General features: G+C 35.6%; 1 protein-coding gene across 1 annotated transcript; it reads right to left on the bottom strand.

The window, feature by feature from the left end:
• Positions 1-405: 405 nt before the first annotated feature.
• LOC132039204 (DNA-directed RNA polymerase 3, chloroplastic) lies at positions 406-16,468 on the bottom strand. Its single transcript, XM_059429740.1, has 21 exons — positions 16,436-16,468; positions 15,777-16,217; positions 14,185-14,601; positions 12,161-12,364; positions 11,927-12,060; positions 11,361-11,430; positions 10,965-11,023; positions 10,497-10,614; positions 9,171-9,284; positions 8,332-8,460; positions 7,239-7,655; positions 6,976-7,026; positions 6,733-6,803; positions 5,638-5,722; positions 5,025-5,177; positions 4,314-4,388; positions 3,538-3,627; positions 2,761-2,808; positions 2,549-2,663; positions 1,115-1,218; positions 406-995 (listed from the first exon to the last, which is right to left on the bottom strand). The coding sequence occupies exons 1-21, from the start codon at positions 16,466-16,468 to the stop codon at positions 885-887; spliced, it is 3,039 nt and encodes a 1,012-aa protein (XP_059285723.1). The 3' UTR covers positions 406-884.
• Between the last annotated feature and the right edge of the window lie 1,480 nt (positions 16,469-17,948).

Below are 17,948 nucleotides of genomic sequence, written 5' to 3'. Positions count from 1 at the left end.
GCCCTAAATAGACAAATTCTTTGTTGTCTTTTCCTCTAACCAACATCAATTCTATTGAATAGCTTATAAATCATTATTTCAAGCCTTAGGCATGTTTTATGCTAGGCATGTTTTATCCACTGGTTGGGACTTGTTTGTGGTTACATGATACAACAAAGTACTTGCACTTAAGAATGATCTTTACTTCCTTTCTTCTTCTTTTTGTGGCTGGCAAAAAATTATTTTAGTAGAGTGGATTTGAATAATTGTAGGTTAATTTGAATTTCACATCTTTGATTATCTTAAGTTCGAAAAATTCTGTTGAGAAAACTTGGTAATAATAGTAATACATATCTCTTATTTAGCCCTGGAATTCAATATGGAAAAGTACAAATATATCTTTTTCCTATATAAGATACAACACTACTTCCCTAGTTTCTATGCCTATACATATCAAGAACACCATTAACCGTCTCCATCCTAAACTAGAAAAGTTACAATTTCATCCAAGATATCTGTACAACACACCTACAAGAAACTGAACTAATATACATAGCTGTGTATTCTCAGCTCCAAAGCCGACACAGATGGATGCCACATCTTCAATATTGCGCATGGCATAGTCAGGATTTTCATTGCTGGAAGTTTGAACTCGTGTATGATCTCATGCAGTACGTGAAATGGTACTGCAAACTTCCTAAGCTGCTAACTGTTTCGCTTTGCTTTAGGCGCCTAGCCATGAAGAACATGGAATACTTGAGAAGGGTCAGTGCAAGAGCGAAATAAAGCTCTCTCATCGGAATACAGGTCCAGCAATCATCCTCGCATAAAAGCCTCATGCTTGTTTCAGAGCAAAAATGTAGCATTTTGACGGAAGGGTTGCATTGTTCCAATGCTATCAGTTCTCAGTTAAAGAAGTAGGGTGACTCAAGAACTTCCCGTAAATCAAAATCACCTCTTGTTGGTAGAGGGGGAAATGTCAATGCTGGATATGATTCCTGGAAGCTTTCAAGCAACTGCAAACAAGATACAAGCTTTCATGTATACCATAATAAGAGCAGCTTGAGAAAGAGAAGCGGGGAGCTCTTGAAACACGTTTGTGCTAGAAAGGAAACTTCACTTTTAACATTCTTACATCTTCAAGAATAGGCATACTGTACAGCTCCACAAACTTTTCCCTGAGTATCCTGTTCATCTGGTCGACATCACAAGCATGAGTCCAGAAGGAATCATGTACCCCTACAACAGGTTAGGATTTTGATAAATATTCTCAATTTAAGAAAAATTGGTACTCCCTCCGGATCAAAAAAATAGTCCACTTAGCCTTTTTTTCTTGGATAAAAAAAAGAGTCCACTTAGCAAATCAAGAAAGAATTAACCTTGCTTTTCCATATTTGCCCCTATTAAGTGTTATGATCAAATTACCTATTTTTCTCTAGGAGTTAGTATTTTCTTAAGGGGTGTGCAAATGGCTAAGTGGACCCTTTTTTTGATCCGGAGGGAGTATTAAACAAGACCACAACAACAACAAGAAGCCCAGTAGAATCCCACCATGTGGGATCTAGGAAGGTAGAGTGCACGCAGACCTAAGCCCCACCTTGAAAGGTAGGGCGGCTGTTTCCGAGGAGTATTAAACAAGACCAATGCTTTAAAAGAACAGCAAGTAAATGAACTTTAACGCAAGTTCTGAAAGTCCTAAAATTCGTGACTTTATATTCGACAAATGACCTATCAACATAAGTTTCAGCTAAGTTTGCCCATATGAGTTTGTTTTGCCTGGAGTGAGAATCCTACATCTAAATAACAAAAGAGAATCATTAAATATAGTATCATTTTTCACATACTGGTAGCATGTTATGTGGTAGCACCGTGATAGAAAGTGGACAATGGGTGGAACCAGCGGCGGAGGCCGGATTTTTGCCAAGAGGATTCAAAAAATTTAATTAAAAAACGCCTAAAGCTAAAAAGACTAGAAACTGTGGTTAGCGAGAATTGAACCCGTGTCCTTGAACCCCCTTTATCGTTGAGTTAAGCTTTTGGCTAGTGCCAAGGGGATTCAACATTTAATATATATATATATATTTAATTTGACCCTATATACACACTGTAATTTTCCGACAAATGAGGTTCAGATGAACCCTCTTCCTTCTACCTAGATCTGCCCATGGTGGGAGCATTACAGAGTACAGGGAACTGAAAAAAATTCCAACAAATGATGAACTTTTATGACTATCACGATACGTTCCTTCAGGCCAGATTATCTAATTCAGAAACTTGAGCGAGAAAGCATCCTATGTTAAAATTTACACATTTCTCTTTCGATTGGCAAAGCCAACTCAACATCAAGATATTCTAAAACAAAAGTCCCACAATACTGAAGTTTATTGACAACAAAACCTTTCTTCATTCAAAAAGGACTTAAATTTAGGAAACCGTTCCACAGTTGAGTTAAAGAAACAATTTTCAACTTCTGTGTATTGTATGTAGTGATGCATACATGTGCATATAAGTGGTCAAAAGCTCAACTATGTAGTATCAGATATCATTAGAAAGAAAAGGGCAGGCAAACCTGCAAATTGTAGTCCATTGTCCCTGCAAGCAACAGCGGTCATCATCATATGTGAACCATCCAGTGAGTGCACAAAATTTGGAGGAAAAGCAGTTCTCTGTTTCCTGACTTCAACCTAGGGTTCAACATTGCAATATAACATAGGCATCACATTTAAAAATAAAATCTTAACAGGGAAAAAACAAAAGCATTCAAAAAGAAGTATTACTTACTGTGTCACCCTCACGCTGCAAAGCCAAAACTTGAAGAGAAGTTCTTATCTACAGATACATGGAATAAAGTATTAGCACAAAATAGATGTTGCATGAGTGACTTGAAATTCATGGCAGATAGTTCTAAATAGGACTTCTGTTCTCGGGGAGAAACTTGCAAACACTTTCCCTGTCGAACAGAAAAGTTTGACCTTCATTCCAGACATATCATGCAGTTGAAAAAAGATCATTATGTAAGACAATTTCTTAAAAGTGTCACATGAATTATTCAAAGTCATGCCTCCTGAATGTATGCAAAATCCTACCTTCTAACAGTTAATTGGCAACTTTATTATTGGTGATAACATGTGAAGTCAACTTGCAAAACAATGTAAGAACCCCCTCAAATAAAAGGAAAACAACTTTTCAAGGAGCAGACTTATAGCCTGTTAGGCTGAGCTTCTGGGAAGCCAAAACCCAAAAGTACTTATTTATTTTCAAAAAGTGTTTATTTTAGAAAGTTGAGGTGTATGGCCAAAAGATTATAGGGAAAAAATAAGTGCTTTTGAGTAGTAACAGAGCAGTTTTAAGCTAGAGAGAGTATTTTTCCCAAAAAGCACTTTTGGACCAAGCACAAAGACTTCTCTAACATCAGCAAAAGTGCTTTTCAAATTGATTAGCCAAACACAAACTGCAACTGTGCGAGAATACTTTTTCTAAAAGCACTAGCAAAGTTTGGAAGCTTGACCAAACAGGCTATTAATCAGATGGCTGTTACTTGATTAAAATAGCACTTACAACATGCCGCTGAGTTTTAAAGTAAGGTTGTACAACAGGGAGCCCCAGTGGAGTCGTCCATCGTACTGGCTGATTTTCTGAAGCAATCACCTGTTAAATGTTAATAATTAAACCATTGAAGTCCAAACAAGTTTCGAGATTACCCTATCCAACCACCAATTACAATTCCCCCTGCGGAAATTTCCAAGGGAACTAAATTTTGTTTTTTCAATTTTTTTTGATATATGCAGTATGTTCGAGTGACAGGACATTCGATGTTACTCCCTTAGTTCTAAACTCACATCTTCCCTTTCATTGATTCACTACATATGGTTTCGCCGTTTCGGGTTTACAGAATTTACAGACGGGACTATCCCGTTTACGGTCTCACTTGGAACTTCCGATTTCTTAGCAATATCAGTGGACCGGCCCCAAAGGTAAGTCCCAATTTAACTTATGGCCATCGGAGGGCAATGGATAGGCTAACATTTTTTGCTTCGTCAGTGAACTTGTTTAAGGATTAATTATCCAACAAAAAATGTTCAAGAAAGAGAATTGGGGGTGCATGTTTGCATCCTACACTCCAATTATAGCCAGCAACTTTTATTTAACTTGAGTTGCATGTTGTTCAATCATTTTAGAAACCTTTTTGCAATAAGAATTAGTACAGTATTTTGTAATCCAATAATATCAAATAGCTAATAAATTGAAAACAAGAAAGCTAGAAAGTCAAGAAAATCCTTATTAAAAACCATTAGGGGAGGGGGAGGGCCCATGGTAGGTGAAGTGGTAAGGACCTTAGCACAGTCACCAAGCCAAGTCATTGTTCCACGTGCAGCTTGAAATAACTCCCCCAGAGCAGCTAATGTCACCTGACGGGAAACACGAGAACAAATATATAGTCAAAACATAAAGCTGAATCAGTTTAGTCTTCACAATGGCTAGTCAAAAGCCTTACGGCAATTTTCCTCCTTTTTTTTTTTTTTTTTCTTTGATAAGTAAGCTCTTAGGACAATTTTTTCTAGGTCTATAGTATGGGGGAAAAAAATAAAACACGAAGATTTCTTCAATCCCTCTTTTCCCAACCTTATCCCGTTAATGAAGGCAAGACACTTTGGAAGACAAGGTCCATCTCGCCTTACAGATCAAGTCTTGTGAAAATTAGTGAATGCATGCATATTGAAAGAATTAATAGGCAATAGCCTGGTTTAAAATAACTATGTCCTTTTATACTTTAATTATGAAATCCTTCCGCGTCTTGGCCATGCAGGTATGAGGTACGTGTTGGTTAAATCAAACAACAAGAACAACTACACGTCAGTCCTAAACAAGTTTGGTCGGCTATATGAATCCTCACTGACCATGTTTCCTCATTTAAGCTCAACTCGTGTTGATTAATAGAAAAGCAGAACAAGTCGATTGAGTGACCTACGTTTAGAATATATGACTAGGTAATAGAAACCTGCGAGTAGCTTCCTATAATATTAGACTAGACTATCAGTACTTACTTTAGCAGCATAGCAAGATGCAGTAAATAGCAGCCTATCATCATCAATAAGACCCTTCTCCTCCAATCTTCTTTTGATTTGTTCACGTGCCCCGACATAGGTAACACCATATACTGAGGTCATTACTGTCTGCTTCACCAATTTCCTGTCAACCTGAAAGTTTCCGCATCACCAAATGCTTTAAGTGGTAAAATTTCAAAAAAGCTACAATCGTAGATAACATTTTTGGTCTCTCAGTTATTGGTAAATTATGATTTTGGTCCTTGTGATTTATGATCCAACACATTTAACCTCCAATTAACTAAAATGTGTGTTTTGGGTCCCCTTATGCAGGAAACATGTTGTATTTGGATTATTTTTAGAAGTCGATTATCCTAAAATACGAGATAACAATACTAGCTTAACATAAGACATGAGTAATTAAATGATGGAATAATTAGTAATTCTGGAAATTTGTGAATATTTTCAAGCAAAGGGATCAAAAGTGCACATTTCAAGTAATTGAAGGTTAAATGTTCATGTCGATAACACAAGGACTAAAATTAGAATGTATCAATAATTGAGGGGCCAAAAGTGCTATTAGCTCTACTGATAAGATAGAAAGATAGATAACCTGGTCAATTAAGAGTTTGGCTAGTAAAGCATTGGGATCAGTTGCAGGGTCCTTGGTGCTATCTTCTCTGATAATATGATCAACCCTGCAATCAATAGTTGTCTTCAACAATCACTAGTAGAACCAAAATATAAAAGATTCTCACAAATATATTAGTGGTTTAAAAATTTGACAACTTGACCAGAGAGGCATTAAGATGAATATGTTTACTGATTGTTTTTTGGATAAGTAGAACAGTGCATTTGACTCTACCCAACAAAGGTAGGGGTAAGGTTTGCATACATCCCGCTTGTAAGACTACACTGGGTATGTTGTTGTTGTTGTTGAACAGTGCACTTGAATGTTGATTAATTTAGAAAGAAAATGCAAGAAAGTAGAACAAGATATCCTTGTCTCATAGTGAGCATCATAGCCCTTACATCAAATGTCAGGTATGAACATTAATCACACAATTAGAACGGTAATATCCCATTCTCCTCCTGAAGTTACATCTAGCGTGAAGTAAACTTAGCAATATATTTTTCAGGACCAACTTCAATCTCACTGACACTTCGTATTTTCATTCATAAACATGGCCAAACTGGCTGTATACAAGGGGTACACGACTAGGTAAAGAATCTACAAAAAGATATAATTCTTTACAAACTCCACCCAATCATCTATACAACAAGGAACTTTCTGTGTGCACCAAAAGAAATCAAGGGGACGGAGACTACTCCAAAAATATAAATACGTCCAGTTTGTTATACTCTTAGGGCTCGTTTGGTTGGGAAACAACTTATCCCGGGATTAGTTATTCCACCCTCAAGGTGGATAAAATAAGGCTACAATCCCGGGATGAGTTATCCCGGATTTTTATTCCAACCAAACATGGGATAAGGAGGCACTAAAATTTTATCCCGGGACTAGTTTTGCTTATCCTTCACACCAAACGACCCCTTAAGTTCTTTCTGGGGTGGATAACTTCCTTTCAAAAATGCAATCAATAGGTTCATTGGTCAAAATATCAAAAACAATAGCTTAACCTAAATTCCACAAAAGGAAGCTTGGTTCTTTTTTCTTTTTTTTTTTTTCTTTTTAATTTCAAAAAAATACCTCAAAGCAATTTCAGTATAAACATCAGCTGGTTTCCCTCCAGCAACTAAGTTGACTGCTGCTGCCTCCATCTGTTAAAAGTTACACAACCTCAGAAGATGGCATAAAGAGTTTATCTAGCATATAAGAAAACTTGCCCAGAAGATAAACATCATAGAACAAGCTAAAATTCACTAATCAGAAGAAATCAGAATCAAAACAAGGTTAAACTATCACAAAGATGAAATAGAAAAGCAAACATACACTATCTCTTCCCAGAGCTGCATAGTGCTGTAGGCCATTGCACGAACCATCCTACAATAGAATGAAGAGAAAATTGTTAACATGTCCAAGGCCTGCTATTTTTGTTTTTCGAGATAGAAATGTTTCAACTTTTATTTTCTTGCAGTGGAACTCATCTTATTTTTATCTACAGATTAACTTTTTTACATTCTTTAACCAACACACCAAAACAGAAAAAAGGGAACTGAACAGAAAATAAAAATGTAATGATGTAAGTACTCTACCTGATGAATAGGTAGATGGGAGATGACAGTATGTGGTGACGAGCTTTTCACAGCTTCTGATAGGTTAATGCAAGCTGCTAAGCACTGAAAAGGATCCTCAGCATTTAACCACCATCGATTTCCATTTAGAGGATTGTTTGCTGAATCTAATATGTCATCAAGGTGGTTTTCTACAAATGCAATGCGCGCATCATAGCAGAGCTTCTCTACTCCCCCTGCATAAAGACTTGCTAAATGTATTTTCAGCCAACGCAATCCTGATTTTCCTAGTGGTCGCCCTTCAGCAAATTCAAGGATTCCTCGACAGAGATCAGAGCTTAGGTGATTCAAATGAGGATGCATAGGGTATGCACGTCCTCGAAAATCAAGATTGTGAGGATAATAAAATCCTTCCTCGTCTTTCAACTTCCGAGCAACCTAGTCCAAAGAAAGCTTGCTCAAAATTTACTCCTAAATAAACATGCAAAGCGTGCACATGTGGAAACTAATAGCCTGTTTGGCCAAGCTTCTAAAATCATAGTATTATTTTTAAAGTACTTTTTCCCAAAGTGTTTTTAACAAGTACTTTTGGTGAGAAGCAGTTTGTGTTTGGCTAATCAATTTGAAAAATGCTTTTGAGCAGCAATTTGTGTTTGGCCAGGTTTTTAAAATGTGCTTCTAAGTGTATTTTTTTCAAAATTTGCTATTCGAAAAAGTACTTTTGCGAAGAAGCTACTTTTTTCAGCTACTGCTTCTACTCAACATACACTTTTTCCTCTCCTAAAAGCTTGACCAAACACCTCAACTTTGAAAATGAAGCACTTCTTTTGGAAGGAAAAAAAAAACACTTTTAGCCTTGGAGAAGGTTGGCCAAACAGGCTCTAAATGCTAAATCTAGTTTTAAATTGTTAAAACCCTCAAGAGTCCATTAAGTAATAAAATGAGTTATGATTCTGTCAAGACAAAAACCTAGACCTAGATGCAAAGGTTGAGCAGTTTGCGTTACTTTTTTAGGCAGCAGGATTACCCCCCCGAAAAAAAACCAAAACACCCTACTCCAGTCCTAAACCCAAAAAGTAAAAAAAGGAAGAAGAGTCCAAACAAGAAGACTAACTGAAAGCTTGAGCTCCGTGTCACATCGTTGGGAATGCAACTCTTGGTTGATCTTTTTGGATTTTCTCACCCTCCATTTCCACTTTTTCACTTCCATTATATCATCAGAGTGCAACTCTGGTATGGGAACCTACAAATAAACAATTTCTTGCAATCAAACACAACCTACAAAGAGCAGCAAGTATTTGAAATTTCATAGCCACCTGAATGTCTTTACATAAATCTGACCAGCTAAATAGGAGTTTGACCATAGACCCCAAATATTATTCGCTTTATTTAGATTTTATGAAGTTGGAGTTTAAGATGGGGTTGTGTTTGGTTATACTTTTTGCAAAGGAGAGAACCGAGCACTTTATTCTGGGATTTATGAAGATGGATTTGGAAAACAGGTTTGGAGCACTTCTCCAAATTTGGAGTCCAATCCAAGTTGTATTTCGAAAATTTATAACCAAACATTGATTAGAAATAAAGTGAAAAATTATTCCGGAAAAAAGTGAATAGTTCTCATGGCCAAACGGCTCCTTAAGAGAACTGAAAATATTAAGCATAACAGATAACACACTAAGCATATGAACGTGTGAAGTATAGTGTAATTTTTTTGGACAATCATAAGGGGCAGAAACTTCAAGATGAACTTTTAGAATCAGCCACATAAGAAGATTAAATGGCATTTAAGCAGACTGGTATTGACAAAGATAATATTGAAATTCGTGCTCCATCTCCACGTAACATGGTAAAAGAATTCAGATACTTACAAGTAGAATCTGAACAGAAAAACAAAACTAGAACATCATTTTTTTTGTCTCTTTTTGATAAGGAACATCAAAAGTGTTTCCTTACATCTTTGCGATCCACTAGGCCAGCAATATTTCCTCCTCCAGCCCAAATACTCTCAACCACACTAAGTATCCTTTTATTCACTCTCCATTTAGTGCTTCCCAAGGTATCCAATGCCTGCATGAGATCGGAAAAAATTAATATACAGGTAACCTCTTAGAGTATCTGCTGAGCTGTCTATTAGAGCACAATATGAAGCAGGTTAATTATCAGCAGCCCCAAGATGGACTTAGTGAATCGCTGTTGGTACTAAATGAGTTTTGGCAAAAGAATCTATTCAACATATTTTGCAGCACATGTTGAGCAAATGCAGAAATCTAATATCATCTCAGAGTTTGGAGATGGTTTACAAGTTTATGCTAATAACCCAAACTATGTTTTGTAGGATCCATGAGTCATCTAAATATTACACACTTCCAATATTAGTGCATTGCAAATTTTATCAGCATCTCTTATGCCCATTGAATTTTGCAGAGATAACAAAGCTAAAAATAATAGTTACATTAAGTTGCATGTTATGCCGTCTCAAAGTTTGGGCTAAAAATAATAGTTACATTACTTGTAAAAGTACTATGTTATGCACTTAATAAGAAAATCAGCAACCAATTACATGTTGGTGAACTGAAAGAGATAATGGTGATTAGTAGGTCTGTTTGGAGAGTTTATGTGACCTATCAATGACACTTCACAAATATGATGTGAGTGTTACTGAGTCAAGATCAGAAATACTACAAAGATATTAGATACTCCCTCTGTCCCAATTTATGTGACAGTATTTCCTTTTTAGTCACTCCCAAAAAGAATGACACCTTCCTATATTTAGTAATAATTTGACTTTAAACTTCCCATTTTACCTTTAATGGGAAAATTTATAGCCACACAAATATCCATGGCTTATTTTAGACTACAAGTTTCAAGAGTCTTCCGTTCATTCTAAAACTCCGTACCCAGTCAAACACCTTCACATAAATTAGGATGGAGGGAGTAAAATCTTTGAGGATCAAAGAGAGTTAACTACAAACAAGCTATTACCTATCCCTTGGCATCTCATTTCCCAGCCGGAACTACTAGCTGAAGAATATAAATAGTTATATCCAGTAGATAGCAGAATTGATAAAATCAAACTTGTTAGGCAACCTGAAGCATTTGAAAATCCTTCTAAATATTCAGCTCTGACACATCACAGGCAACAGATGAACATGAACTATGATTAACATTATCTTTACAACTAAACAAGACTGAAGGGTTTAGCACAACTTGCATTACGTTGCACAACTGGATTGGCTTCATACATTGAAAGAATTTGACGCATTAAGAATCTAACTTCACCTCATAAACTTGCTGCATTTGTTTCATAGGAACACTTCTTACAGCATCTTGTTGCCTCCTAGATCCATGAGTTCGCATCAAATACGAAGGCAAGTACAAGTATCCTCCTTTGTCATACCTGAGATACAAATTGCCAGCCAGTTAAGTCTCAATAAAATTTCTCTTGACTGAAGACAGTGATCATGTTCTAACATAATTTTATTTTTTTGGGAAGGTAAAGTCATTTTATGGATAAACTAGCACAAAAAGTGTGCTATCATAACTGTACAATATCCTCAGAAGCAACGCAGGAAAAAAATATGCCCCTTTTAATCCTGTAGGGCTTCTAACATTTGTAACACTGATTCAGCGTTATTTACATTTTCCAATATTCACCATGAGTTCTCGGACAAATTTATCTTAACTACTACCAAAACCTAATAAAGAATCGTGGAAACTTTATCGCTAAAAGCTGACAAAGAATAATACCCTCTCCATTTTTTGGGTGGCACCAACATTGGCACGTAAGGAATCATCATCTGTTTAACCTGCAATAAGTAAAAATTAGAAACCTGAAGCACAATGTCACATCATCAACTGCATAATAGAGTCACTAAACAGTTAAGTAATTCTCTGATATTTCTTTATTTTCTGATTCAAAACCTTTGACTGGCAGAGATAACATGCTACCCATTTTAACAAGTAAAAAAGAAATAGAATCCAGCAAGACCTCCTAGCTTATATACAACAAAAAGGGTTGCAGTACATGTCCTCTTACTCAGGGTGGCTAAAGTTATAAGAGTATAAAATAAACTAAACTGAATACTTATAGACTCATAGTGAAATATGGATAAGATTAAAACAAAAAAAGTTTGAATAACATACTGTTCTGTCAACTCCCACAACTACCAAGGGATCACATTCTATGACACCATACTTCTTGACAATGCTGTTCCTGCAAGAACAACAAACAATTTTGTGAAAAGAAAAATAAGACATGAGATGTCTGGAAGGCAACACCTAGGAGCATGTTTTTTTATTACATGGACGTCATCCTAGATAAATCAACGAGGGACTGCTGCTTTGGCATGTTTTCGTTGAAGATAAGAGTTTACACACAGCTTATCACCAAGTTGTTTTTCATAAGCTAAAAAGTAGATTTTCCCTATAAGAGCTTTTGAAACATTAGCTAAGCACAAAGTACTGCTCTAATATTGATAAAAGTGTTTTTCAAATTGATTAATCAAACACAAACTGTTACTCTCCTAAAGCACTTCTTACAAAAAGTACTTTTCAAAATAAGCAGATTTAAGCATGGCCAAACAGGCTATTTGTTATGGCATGATACAGCAGTCTGGTACACTACTCTAGACTCCTCTTTGTTTCTTAAGAAGAAGACAAACGTTATGCTCCTTTAGAATATAACTATTAGAAAAGGAAGATGCTCTGACCCTGGATCTCTTGTAGCAATTCTGAACATGTGTCTGAATGCAGGTCTAATATCAGGAGGAGCATCAGCAGACTGATCCACTGGAGGTTGCACATAGGCTGTTTCTGTTAATAATTCTAAAAGACGGCATCCTAACTGCAGGAGATTCAGAAAAGCAGTCACTAAGATAAGATTTTTACTGAAAAAAGGTCAGCCAATAGTAGCTCTTAGAGAACAAAGTTGCTAAATAACAAACCTTAGCCTGCGTGTCCTTACCCCAAGACTCGGGTTCTTCACTTTTAATCAGCTTTCTCACCTCAAATACTCGATTCCTTTTAATTAAGCTTTTGACACGTTTTCTTAGAATCATTGTCTCCCTACTCATATCTTCTTCGCTTTGAGCTCCAGTCATATGTTTCTGGTGTTTTTTTGTTCTCTCCATGAAATTATGAATCCTAACCTGAGAAATATCATTGACAAGGTCAATTTAAATATCTTTGACATACCATTGTGTTAAAGTGAAAAATATTGTTTACCCCCCATAATAGCACTTAGTACTCCAAACAACAGGACAATCCTTAGCTATGTAAGTTCCCTAAACAGGCAAATACTATTCAAAGAGGTTGCATGATAAGAAAACAGTTAATTTGTACAAAACTAGCTAAATAAAAAAAGAAGCAAATCAGGGAGTTAGAGGGAAGCACATACGTTAAAAAGAAATGATTTTGGCAGGATTCCTAGCATTGAGCAGCGCAACCTGAGCCACTCAACACCTTCATAACCAACTGAAAGGTGAACAGAGAGCCATTAAAGTAACAGGCTATAAATTATAATCAGAAATGACGGATACTTCCAGCTTTTCTTATTCATAATTACTGAAGAATGAAGCATTTAAGTTCTTATAAAAAGGAAACGAGCTAGCAGCTTTTACTTGCTATCAGAAACAATACAAGCTTGATGACAGATCTAATACAAATTCAACTAACTTCTCGGAGCACAGCGACAGCTCATGCCTCATAATTCTCAGTCAAACAATAACTTGCAAAGAGGTGAGAATTCATTATCTAGTCCCTTGGACAATTTGAAGAATTAGTCTCCTGAATGAAACCACATATATCTCTAGAGTCTAGAAATAATCTTTTTGATAAGTACAGAGTAGTTTGTCTTTCTTTTTTGAGTAGATATCATGCAAATAGTCCGTATTCAAATCTGTAGATCCTTGGTTAATAGTTATTTTTCTTTCACTTTTACTTCTTTTTGCTATTCATCCAGTGGTATCAAAGGCGAAAAGCGCAAAAAAGATCTAAGGTCTGTTAAGCGCAAAGCGCAAATAGAGTGTGGACTTTAATGAAGAAAGGCACAAATGGAGAAAAATTACAAATATATATGTGCCGTCCAAGACTAATAATAATAAGCATGAACAACAAATATATGGTTAACGAAGTTGAAATAAATTATGATAAAATGAGATATCAATTACTTAGTATCGCCTCTTCACAATTACACTCATTGGCAAGAAAAAGAATATCTTAGAGCCTTGATGACGACACTGAAGCGTTCGCTAAGCCAAGCCAAGCGCTCAACATGTTTTGCAGCTCGCTTCAGTGCTTAAGCGTGCTTTAGGTGCACCTTTGACAACACTGTATTCATCAAGATTGGAAATTTCATATGTAATTATACCTTATACATTCCAAACGTTTAATGTAACATGCAAAAACATCTCTTTAGTTACTATTGTAGCATACTTCCATTACAAAACATTCTGCAAGAAACATAAGTCGGATGCATAATCTATATAACACAGAGTCAGATGCATAATATAACACAAAGTCACAAGCGGGCAACAAACAGGACCAACATTTAAAAAAGAGACAGTGACCTAAAAAACCGCTCACCAAAATAACAGCCAGTAAATGTATACTTTTTGTATATTAATGTACAATATACAAGAAATATACATTTGGAATACATAATAGTGTAATCACTCCTTTTCACTTTGATTGTCTTACTTTTCTTCTTAGTCATTTTAGAAAAGAATGTCTCTTTAGTCTTTCCTAATTTGGCAACTCTTTAATTCCAACATCCCACATGGCATATTTAAGGTCACAAGATTAAAGGGCATTTTGGTTCATTATACATATCGTCAGTTTAAGATCACAAGATTCAAAAGTCGTTCTTTACTTTCTTAAAGTCCTTGCAACAGTCAAACTAAGACAAACAAAAGGGGGCAACAAACATGACCAACATTTTAAAAAAAAAAAAAAAAAATGCAGCACTCACTTCATTCTCAACTGCCATGCCAATCTGAACTGCAGCTTGAACCACCTGAACACACCTCTCTTCTTTACCACCCATCATCAACAATCCCATCAACTTATGCATCACAATCACAGCCATTTTATCAGCAGGCAAAGCATCAATATGAGGCGCATAAGCCGCTCTATGTTTCTGAGTCATCTCAGCATTTTGCTCCTTTTCTATAGCCTGTCTCAACGGCTCAAACCAACCTAACATCAATTTCTTAACATAAGGCAAATTGGGTGCTAATTTCTTCTCACACATTTCCCTTTCCAATTCCCTATATTCCTCTACCATTTGCTCCCACGCCTCGGTTTCCGCCTTTATTTGCCTCCTCCTTAACATAGCATACCTTCTCCTCCTCTCGATTTCTCTAAACTCCCTTCTCACCCCTTGTACCTGATGGAAATCATATACTATATAAGTAAAAGTACACACAAACAAATCAATGATATATTCAATGCAAATCTTCATTAAATTGAATAACGAATCATTTTAGAATAAACACTACTCCATATGTCCCTTTTTATGTGATGCACTTTGACTTTTGAAACATGTAGACTAAAAACAAGTCATAGTTATTTGTATGGCTATAAATCATCTCCCTACGTCCCAATTTAAGTGTATTACTTTCCTTTTTGGTTTGTCCCAAAAAGAGCGTCTCTTTCTATATTTAGTAAGCTTGACAATTATTTATAACCACAAAACTCAAAAGACTTTTGAGTACATTGTATATATCATTAATTTAGGACCACAAGAGTCAAAAGTCTCTCTATATTTCTTAAACATCATGCCTAGTCAAACTAAGACACTTAAATTGAGACAGAAGAAGTATCTAATATAGAAATATATCATTCTTTTTTGGCATAATACATAAACAGGCCCTCTAACTCGGCCGCAGCTAGCAAGTATGCCCTCCAACTTTAGGTGTGCATAAGTAGGCACCTCAACTTGTCTCCACTCTCCACTTTGTCAGTTAAACACTCCAACTTACAAAATGTTCATCTAAACACCTCCAAAATTTATATGTCACATCAGCATTTGTGTTTACGTGTTCAACTTTATATAAGTTGAGTTGCCTACTTGTGCACAGCTTTGCCCAAAGCTGAAGAGCACACTTGTAAGCTGAGGTCAATTTTGAAGGCCTGTTTATGTATTATGCCTTCTTTTTTGACATACTAAAAAGGAAAGTACAAAACATAAGTATATCTAAATGCCCAATTAATAATACTATATATCTCAACAGGCCTACTTGTGCACACCCAAAGTTGGAGAGCACATTTGTCAGCTGAGGCCAAGTTTCAGGGCCTGTTTATGTATTATGCTTCTTTTTTGACATACTAAAAAGGAAAGTACAAAACATAAGTATATCTAAATGCCCACTTAACAATACTATATATCTCAACAGGCCTACTTGTGCACACCCAAAGTTGGAGAGCACATTTATCAGCTGCGGCCAAGTTTGAGATCCTGTTTATGTATTATGCCTTCTTGTTTAACATACTAAAAAGGAAAGCACATCACATAAATATATCTAAATGCACAATTAATAATACTGTATATCTCAACAGTACCTGTTTAGCTCTAACAAACAAACTATTCATAAAAAGAGAAGAAACCCAAGTTGGGTCTTGAATAAAAACTCTTTTATTAGCAACCCCATTTGGTATTTTCTTCAAATTCACTAATTCTTCAAGATTTTCAGTTAAATTATCATCAGTGGATACAGTTACTGCTTCAGAATGAACAGTAATTGGAGTTTGAATAGAAGGTAATTTCAAAGTTCTTGGAAATGAACAAGTTTGAGATAATTTCAAGAATTCTTGATTGTGAATGTGATTAAACTTGTGGGTGTTTTGGGATTTTTGGTTTCTCCATTGAGATGTTGGAGTTGGAGAATATGAAGCTGAAGAAGCCAGTTTTAATGGTGGGGATGAAAAAAGAGGATAAGGTAAAACTGAAATGGAAGAAATGTTTGAAGTGAAGTGAAGTTTACAAAAACATATAAAACCTCTCTAAAACCTTGGGGAATAGATATTTCTTGCAATTTGTATGCTCTTTTGGTCTTGTCTGTTTTTTTTTTTTTTCATGTATGTGGACAGCAAAAAATAAAAATAGTTGGATTTCGAGAAAATGACAAAATTCAAACTGGTCTCTTAAGTATGTAATTAATAGTTTTGTGTTATGAAATATATTATGGATGTCCATATCACAAATATAATGCTTCCTCCACCATGTTAATGGCTCCTCCATTTTCCTCCACCATCTTAATGGCTCCTCTACTATCTTAATGGTTCCTCCATTAATTCATATATTAAATGTATATGTATCACTATAAATAGAGGCATAAGTTTTCATATGAAATGCACTTGTAATACATCTTGGAAGAACAATAAAATCTCTCCTCTTTGTCACTCTATTTCTATGGTTTTCATCCTTTAATATTGTGACTCTTTTAGCTTCATTTTATAACACGTTATCAGCACGAAGTTCTAACCAATTGAGATAGTAAAATGTTGCCAGTAGCATCCTTAAGTGTTGATAATACCGTGGCTTTATGCGAGGGTTCCAGAGTAAGTAATACTCTTCAATATATTCACTGAATACTTTTGTAAACTCTTCAAGATAAAATACACTTTAGTCATCGAATGTTGAATTTTTCACGTTGCCATGTCTAATAGCCAAAACATCTTTTATGTTGTTCCATGTTTATCACGAAAGCTTATATGCCATATTTGGAATCCAAATTTAATTCACGTATGAAACAATCTTATATATGGATGGGTATGCTGACGTTATAAACATGGATATTTTGATCTCTATATGGCTGGATTCCCTTTTTAGGAGTGGTTAATCTATGCTTTGTTATCTTTCGAACGTGTCCGCCTAAAGTCATGCCCTAGATCCCCTTATTTATATCTTTGGAATTCTTCAAGTTATACACCTTTGATTCTAACTATGAGCGAAACAAATTTGCTAGCACTTCGGCAGAACTTGAATAAAGAGAAATCATTATTGCTCCTGAAAAGCAATACGTGACGAGGCATCAAAATTATGGTTGATGCAATTTTTGGTTACTGTCTATTAATATGTAAATTTATTCTATAGTAATTTTGTAAATTTAATATATCACGGTGCTACATATTAGCTCCTAAAGTAATAATTGCTTTGAAGTCAGGTATACTCTGAAAGATATGTTAGAGAACAATTCTCTAAATCATATATATGCCTTGATTTGCTCCTGAAGTAACAATATCTTAAAAGACATTCTAAGCTATCACAATTTGATATGTTTAAGGCCTGCACGTTCAGATGATTGTGTTCCATTTTTGAAGAATGAGAACTTTTGATATAAGCTATAAATATAGATCCATTCCCTGAAGTGAATGTGATAATATGTAGTAATGCCTATAAATATAAACGTGCATTTGATTGTGTAAATATCATGATCCATCTCCAGAAGAGGTAGAATAATTGAGAAGAAATATTCTGAATATTATATGCTTTACTCCCGAAGTGGTAAAACTTGAAACTTTACTCCCGAAGCAGTAAAACTCTGAAACTTTACTCCTGAAGCAGAAAGAATTATCAAAATATCTGAGAAATACTCTGAAGCAATGTCTTCTTGTGTTTGAGCAAAATAACGAGCTATTGATGAGCGTCGTATTTCAAGCACATTTAAACAATCGAGGTTTCATTCCCCCGAAGTGAATGAAGAAATACCACAACTCGTCTCCGGAGAGATA

The sequence above is a fragment of the Lycium ferocissimum genome, chromosome 12 (assembly GCF_029784015.1).
Source record: "Lycium ferocissimum isolate CSIRO_LF1 chromosome 12, AGI_CSIRO_Lferr_CH_V1, whole genome shotgun sequence".
Taxonomy (NCBI): Eukaryota; Viridiplantae; Streptophyta; class Magnoliopsida; order Solanales; family Solanaceae; genus Lycium; species Lycium ferocissimum.
This window is presented reverse-complemented; position numbering and strand designations above follow the sequence as displayed.

What these genes read in the sequence shown, in the direction of transcription:
- LOC132039204 (XM_059429740.1), bottom strand. Translation starts at nt 16,468, where the DNA reads ATGGTGGAGGAAAATGGAGGAGCCATTAACATG. An exon ending in GCCTAGTGGATCGCAAAGAT is followed by an intron (nt 8,461 to 9,170) that starts GTAAGGAAACAC and finishes GTTTATTTGTAG; the next exon opens with GTTCCCATACCAGAGTTGCA. An exon ending in TATACTGAAATTGCTTTGAG is followed by an intron (nt 5,723 to 6,732) that starts GTATTTTTTTGA and finishes TATTGATTGCAG; the next exon opens with GGTTGATCATATTATCAGAG.